This window comes from Limulus polyphemus, unplaced genomic scaffold (genome assembly GCF_000517525.1).
Source record: "Limulus polyphemus unplaced genomic scaffold, Limulus_polyphemus-2.1.2 Scaffold926, whole genome shotgun sequence".
NCBI classification, from domain to species: Eukaryota; Metazoa; Arthropoda; class Merostomata; order Xiphosura; family Limulidae; genus Limulus; species Limulus polyphemus.
The window spans coordinates 101,855-110,379 of NW_013666536.1; the positions used below are offsets into that span (position 1 = coordinate 101,855).

The window sequence follows — 8,525 nt, forward strand, 5'->3', positions numbered from 1 at the left end:
GATAGCGTGCTTTGAGCAAATGTTAATATAATTAACTTGAGCTTTTATAAAATACTTTTAACTCTAGGTGGTTACAACTGATGAGTGGGATAAGCTATATAACTACAATGGTGTATTGGTGTATTACTAGCACAGAATAAGTGTGCATCACTGTAATTCTGCCTTACTTTGTTGTGATGTTTCTGTCACTTGTGTGTATATGAACATTTTCCTGTGCTTATTTCTTGTATTGAACTTTAGACTGTGTAATTTTAAATTTGTGGTGTGTGCTTATGTTTACCAAGATTTGTCTAATTATGTGGTATATATGATTTTGGATATAACATAATTGTGTTAATATTTTAATTATAGTGGTGAAACACTGGAAATATATAGGTATATTCCTGGCTTAACTAGGATTAGGAAAGTTGTGACACTAAAAGTTCATTATAACTTCATTCAAAGTATACTCTTTCACACTTGCACAAATCAATTGAAAGTACCAGTTGTAGGTAAAACAATTTTGTTTTATAAAAGGAATTAGGGAATATTCATTGTGATTTGATAATAAATATTGCTTTTGGCATTTTTAAATCTTAGCTAATTTCAGAAAATAATAAATGTCTAAGTTTTTTTCCAGGTACTGAGATATTTCCTTTGTCAATTACGGTTCTTTTAGATAATCTGTCGGTAAAGAGTCTAACCATGACATTCATGTACAGAGAAATAGCTGTCAGACATTTTGGCAAACAAAACTAAATTTAGTTATTCGGTGCATACATGGTAATGTTTATCAAACAGTGTCAAATTTGTGAATATTAAGTAGAATATTCCATTGATAATCAAAGATTAATAAGAAAAATATTAGAGTTACAAAACCAGTTTTTACATCTCATTAGTAAGTGGAAGAACACTGTATCATATTCTGCATATACGAGATGTTACATTTCAATTAATTTTTTCTGTTTGGCTCATCTGTTTCTGTCCTATGTTCTGTTCATTGTGTTATTTTCATACTTTAGGTTTTAGAATTAGCTGGAAATGCAAGTAAAGATCTCAAAGTAAAGAGAATAACTCCAAGACATCTTCAGTTGGCCATTAGAGGAGATGAAGAATTGGACTCCCTTATTAAAGCAACAATTGCTGGTGGTGGTAAGTAGATATGTTATTAATTTGCACTTGATTTATTAACAAAGAAAAATAGTCAGCTTAAAGACTTGGCTCCTAATTAAATTATATTTACAGATACATATTTGAAAGTGTGTTACAAAAGGTGTTATCCAATGTTTGAATTGAGAGTAAATGGATTGAAATACTGTTCCTACTGTAAAAATAAGTATCAGTTTTAGTCATGTGCATGAAGGAACATTTCAGTAGTGAGATTTCACCAAGTGATTAGTCTAAATGTAAGCACATGTGTACAACTACAGTTGTACTCTTTTCCTTGTGCCAGTTATTTTCTCCTTCAACCATTGGTGAAATTGGTTTTCAGTTTGTAATGTTTTATTCAAAATTATTGTCAGAGCTTATTAATGTTGGTCCAGTTGGTAAGTAAATCAATGAGGTAATTAAATTTGTGGTGTGTGTGTGTGTGAGAGAGGAGGGGGAGTACTAATGTAATGTACATTTATTATATTTACGGAGTCCCCCTGCCTTCTGAAATCCAGTTCAAGCACTTATTGAGTGGTTATCAATCTGCAGTTTAGTCACATTGTCGCACTAAGGACTGATACACCTAAAACTGTTAAGCAAAGTTTAAATTGTGATATTGGTCATTAATGTGTTTTAATAGCAGAAGGTAAAGAGGACTTGTCAGGTTGTTAGTTTAGAATATTTCTAATATGAGCATGTTTTGTTCTAATGTTAAAGAAACACAAAAAATTGAATATATTTTGGATGTTTTCCAAGAATGAAAGAAAGAAAATTGTGTTTTAAAGCAGAAAAATATATGATAGTACAATAAAGATTAGTTGCATACTGGGAAGTATATAGAGATTATAAGAATGGAGTTTATCTAATTCCCCTGCATTTTCAAACATATCAATCATATTCATTCATAATTCTACTTTGTTACTAAGAGATTAAAGTACTTAAAGTTAGTGATTTGTCTTTGAAAGTGGTAATCCATCTAATAGTTTGTTTCAGATCTCTCTTTATGAAACAATTTTTTCTGTAATGAAAGAAAGCTTTAATGGGGTATCCTAAAAAGGTAATATTTTATATAAAACAAAGACAGTATAATTACTCCCTTTGTTTATAACACTTCTTATACTGTTTTTTTTAGTTTACTCAACAGGAAGCAAAACATCTTACAAAAGGTTACACACCAAAATTCTGTTTTCTCTTCAATCCTAATACTTCTTTCAGCCATGTTACTGGTTCTTTACACTTATTCATGCTAAAACAGTTTTGTAATCCAGATCATTTACTGAGCATATCTAAATACCTGTAATTAAAACATTCTTGATATCACCTCTAACCATTGAATTTTAACCTTTACATTAGTACTAATTTGATAGCAACAAGATGTTGCTATTCGTATTACTTGTGTGAATGATGAGTAACAAAGGCCACATTACCAATGCTGTAAAATTCTACTCACTAATACCAATCACTTTCCAGTTGTCAGTTGAATATCTAATTTGTTCAAAATTATCAAATGTAGTGATTATATAATGACAATTACCATACCTAAGTGTTCTTGAACCATCAAATTCCTGAAAATATCTTCATCAAAAGTAAAAAAAAATATCTAAACTGATGTTTTCACTCATGGACATTTTTGGTATTTGAATCAATGAGAAAATATACCCCACTACCTTTTATTATTATTTACCTTCATTAGCTATTATATATTTCTCTATTTTAGAATTTATCCCACAAAATGAGCCAGCCAAACAATTCCTTAGCTTAATCTCCAGCCAAAGGCTCATTTAATCCCTTTCTACTCAAAAGTTCCTTGCTGCTACTATTGGGTTAATACATTGTTTGTATGTTATTAGTGATATCACTGTAATGTTAATTCTTTTGTTATTTTAGAATGGAATATAGATTAATTTTATTTTCGTGGCTTTTTTTAATTCCAACTGAGGGAATCCATTTACAGCTTCAGTGTATTCAAATCATTATTATATTCCAATTTTCAACTAATAATTAGTTTTCCAAATAATTTACATTAAATTTGATATATGGCACCATCATTGTCTTTAATATATACCTAAATTTGTTCTATTTCAGTTTTAATTACAATGTTGAATTATCTTGACTAGTAGAAAATACTGAAAACTGCATAGCTAGCAAACTTAGTATTGCAAAACATTTAGAATTCAATAAAGTAACAATTAAAATAATTAAAACACTTAGCCTTAAAAAGACAACTAATTCTTTTAAAAGAAAATATTTTCTTATGTGTAGAATATTCAATCTGACAAATTAAGAATGAATGTAATTGAAATTAGTTGTGCTCATAATAATGTTTTTTGTTTGTTTTTTCCAGGTGTTATTCCCCATATCCACAAGTCCCTTATTGGCAAGAAAGGATCTCAGAAAACAACTTAGGCATTTTACATGCACAACAACTGTTTTATGTTTACTTGTATTGTTTGCATGTTATCATTATTATTCATCTAGTTTCATTATACAGCATACTTTTCAGTATTTTTGGATAATGGTTATTATGACTTGTACCTGCACAACCCTTTCTATACTCATAGTTCATATTCAAAGTGTAAAGACGTTTTGCATATGTCATCATCCATCACTTTTCTAACTAGTGTAATTTACAGTGGGACATAATTTTGTTTGTTTGTGTTCACGGCTCAAATTTTTGTGGATCATATAAATCGGTTCTTGTTTTGTTAAACAAATGTTTAGGTATTCAGTGTAGATTTGTTACTTTAGAAAAATAATAACAAATTTGAATTGTGAGAAATTATTTCATTTACTTTTTCACTGAGTCCAAAATCATAATAAAATTTGTTTTTACAGTTAGTTATTCCTACAAAAAAAAAACTTTCCTTCCTAATGATTTCAGTATGTAAGATCAATTTTTATGCATTACAAATTTAAATAAAATTGAATTAGTTTTTTTTTAATAATTTGACACTTTACAGAAACACTGGATCTAAGTCATAGAAACTGAACCTGAATTAATTATAAAACAAAATCCTAATAATCTAATCTAAATAATCAAACTGGGAACTTTAAAAAGAAACAATTTTCATCACATTTGGCTGAAATACCAAGAAGCAGAAACAATCATTATGCTTTCAAAATAGAGAGACCTCTGAGAAGTCTTAAACTTTCAGTACACATTGTAGCTGACCAATCACACACAGATTTCTACAAAGTTGTTGGTGTTTCCCATCACATTTAATAGCCATAAAATAACTTCATACATACACACATTAGTGGGTGTAGCTGATGTACACACCTCTCCCTCAACAACAACAAAAAAAAACGTCTAAGATTGTCTTTGGGGCCAGAGGCATGTGACTGCTTTCTACAATCTTTTTCCCTGCCACACTAAGTTATGCCTCCGCATTCTGAAAATCCTGGTCCTTTCAGTGTAGTATATACATCACCATAGAAGTTGACACCTGAGACTATTTTTGTGAACAACTTAGAATAGATTTTCTTGGCTCTGAACTAGAACTTTAGCAAAATTAAAAAAGTTTGATACCATACTAAATACATAAACCATGAAAGAATGGGATATGTGATAATTGAATAGCACAATTCCTTCTCCTGTATCTTAAGATTACTTCTATCCAACTTGAAATTTGAATGAAACATTAAAATTACAGTGTAATCCAAATAAATTGTATAAGTTAGAGTGGACAGAGTATTGTGATATGTGTGACATAGAAACATGCTGAACTGACTGGCTACATATATATGTAAGATGTCACGATATAACAGATGACATTGACTGTCACATAAGTAGCTAACTAAAGAGTTATCATAGAACAGAAAAACCTTTCACAAAATCAGAGGTACAAAATAAACTAAGTCTATGATAATATACAATGGATAGCTTTTGTTAAACTTGGAACCTCTCGGTGGCTCAACGTTAAGTCTAAGGCTCGCACTGCTAACAACTGGATTTCAGTATTTGTAGAGGGCACAGCAAAGGTAAGCTCATTGTGTAGTTTGTGTTTAACAACAAACGTTGCTAAATTTGGAAAAATAATTTTTTATTTATGTCAATGGCTAGATATCATGCTCCAAGACAAATAGGCACAAAACCAAAGATCCTTTCAATACATATCACAAAAATACATAAATGTTTTATTGTACAAGGATTTAACAAAAATGCTATGTAAAACTAAGTGAAATCATGTTCTAAATATCAGCAAATCCTTTATGCAATATACGTATGTACCTTTATTTCCATATAAGATAATACCCCTCAATCCAAAATAAACCTTTAGCAAAAATCTTATGTATTAATATGCACAGAACAATGTGGAAATTAAGTGTACTTCAGCAATGTATACATTACTCAGACTGGAAACTGTTGTCCTGAATCCATTCATTGCATTTAGTTTTTTAATTATTTATATATAATATCTAGAATATACATATTTACTTTTGCAAGATTTCAACAGCTTCAAATAATGTTGAGCAGGTCCTTCAGGACTGGAAAAGAGCATTGATGTGCATTAAATGAAGTATTTGGCTCAGGCTGGGATCTTCTCCTGAGTCTTGTGGAGCTCTGTTGCTGCCCTGGAATCATTATTCTGTATCTCACCCTGGCAGTAGTGTTTCTATTTAAGAACAAACACCTAGGCCTCAGTAAATTTAGTAGCCTCAATGGGAGTGATACAAGGGAATCATAATTTTGAAGTTGATATTTTCTGGGAGATTTATACTTATCTGGTCAGTGAAGATTATGTTAATAGAAGTATCGGATACCAAAATGTTACTTGGATCCTTCAGCTTTGTCATCAGATAGCATGACGAGCCAGAAATGGGAACTGTGAGAGGATGGTCCAGATATCCTTCAGCACAGAAGTTCAAGGATTGTTGGCATTGATGAACTGTATGGTTATTGGAATACTTGCAAAATCCTCCAGCTCTATTCTTGATGAAAACAAAAGGCATCTTCTACTCTGGTCAATAAAAACAACACAAGTTGGTTTAAGGAAGTAAAATGGTTCAGCTAAGTGAAACTTGATCTTGTCTAACAAAAAGAAAAACTGCCATCACTGACTTCAGAATTACCAAAGGGAAATTAATTGGCACTCCATGTCTAATAAAATTATCTTTCTGCTAAAGCCAACTTGCAGACTTCTATGCCATTATATGAATATAAAAATAAAATCCTGGCACCTGCACATAGACAAGAATATATAATGGTTGAGTACTGTTCCGTTTATGGGCCATGTGCCTGGTTTCCAGGTTCCACATGAACAACACTATAAGGCATGCCAGATTAGGTGAGACAAGAAACATGAAGCATAGGTTTAATGCCAGATTTAACAATAAAATTGATAAAACAATAACAGAATTATGGACTGTATATAATATAAAGCAGCGTTTCCCAAACTATGGGTCGCAAGCGGAATGTTAGTGGGTCATAAAAGTATACTAGAATTACGCATTAGCTTCGATTAAATGCTCTCTGTCGAGATAGTTCAAGACTCGGGCTTTCATTACCAGGCTGTTGTTGTACCAAGCAGTATGTTGTTTTGACGAGATTAACGAATCAGGGTTGATCATGCTCTCAATTTAATCATTCGTCATCGTAAAGAGGAAATCAATTTTTACGTATTCATACAGTACTTTAGCTATAGTACCAGTTTTATCAGTTGATTGCAGAATTTTAACTTTTGATTATAGATATCTATAGTTTTTTTATATTTCTAGGTATCCTTTGATTATATGTAGATATAATGCACCCCCGGCTCCTACGCCTGTGCTATTTCTTTTTTTATTTCTAGATATCCTTTGTAAGTAGATATCTAACCTTTGGTTACAGAATTTTAACTTTTGATTTATATAGATATTGATAATCAAAAGTTAAAATTCTGCAATCAAAAGTTAGATATCTGCATTCAAACGATAGAAATCTACAATCCATTGTTCAGATTCTGCAATCAACTGATAAAACCGATACAACGCTGAGCGAGACGATAACTGCTTCACGAGGCAGTCGCGCGAGCGTCGTGTCAGCCAATGAAATGACTGGAATAGACGGTGTGAAGCGTTTTGGCATGCGCGTGATCCTACGCCAACCAGTGTTTTAATTGTGTCAAATCGAGTGGCAAGTCGAAATTGTCTGTTTTACTTCAGATTTTGAATCCGATTTTTTTTTATAATTTACTCAGCTCTTCGTGTAATGGTTAAAGAAGTCAGTTGAAGTTGACGACAATGAGTCTTCAGTGAATCAAAACGAAGAAAAGTGGTGATAAAGTATGATTCCAAGTACTTAGAAATGGGATTTACATGGAATGGAGATGAAGAAAATCCACGACCACGATGTATTATTTGTTGTGATCAACTTGCAAATGAGAGCGTGCACCCAAACAAATTGCGTCGCCATATTGAGACGAAGCATCCCAAGTTGAAAGACCAACCCCTCGAATTTTTTGAAAGGATGCTAAGCAAGTTGAAGACAGGACAGAGCATTATGCAACGTTACACCAAAGTTAATGAAAAATCTTTGTACGTGTCCTACCTGATCAGTTTGAGAATCGCGAAAGCTGGTAAGCCACATACACTTGGAGAGACTTTAGTTCTTCCAGCTATAAAAGATACAGTTAAAGTTTTCTTTGGTGATAAGAGTGAACAAGAAATTGAAACAATTCCTATTTCTAATAACACGGTCACGCGTAGGATCGATGGATAGAAAATCAGCTAATTCAAAGAGTTCGTGAAAGTAAAATTTTCTCCTTACAACTAGATGAATCTACTGACGTACAAGGTCTGTGCCAGCTACTTGTTTTTGTGCGTTATATATGGAACTCCGAACCTCATGAAGATATGTTGTGCTATGAACCAGTCAGTCGAAGTACTAGCGATGATATTTTTAAGACTGTTGATACTTATGTCAAAACACAAAAAAGAGAAAAAATGGATTATGAACCCTATTCAGCCTGACATAACGAGTGGGATATCGACAAAAGCTGAGGAAGAACTTTTTGATTTATCTGAGGACGCTTCGTTAGAAATGAACTTTAACAGCAGAAAACTGATACAGTTCTGGGTGTCTGTTCGAAAACCGTACCCAATCCTTTCCACTGAAGCTTTGAAGGTACTTCTCTGTCAAGAATGGCTTTGACATCAACATCAATGTGGGTTAGTTTCAGGCGTAAGGAATTTGACAATTGAAGTTTATTTCGGAATTTGTTTTTGATTCCTACCATTGCTGAAAATCCAACTTCACAATGACATGAAGATGAGAAAGGTTAACAAGAAACAAGCACATCCTTCACACACGCCTCATTATTAATCAATTAGATAGCATTTATAAGTTCTGAAAATGTTATTGAAAATACGTGAGTATTTTTAAATGTAATTGAAATACGTGAATATGAATAAAT

At 32.1% G+C, this 8,525-nt stretch overlaps 1 protein-coding gene across 1 annotated transcript in view; it reads left to right on the forward strand.

The window, feature by feature from the left end:
• LOC106461278 (histone H2A.V) overlaps positions 1–3,906 on the forward strand; it is an 8,132-nt gene extending 4,226 nt beyond the window's left edge. Inside the window, exons 4-5 of the mRNA XM_013921094.2 lie at positions 1,002–1,131; positions 3,476–3,906. Of these exons, the coding sequence (XP_013776548.1) occupies positions 1,002–1,131; positions 3,476–3,537 (192 nt within the window). The 3' untranslated portion in view covers positions 3,538–3,906. The remainder of the gene's footprint in view (positions 1–1,001; positions 1,132–3,475) is intronic.
• Positions 3,907–8,525: the final 4,619 nt, after the last annotated feature.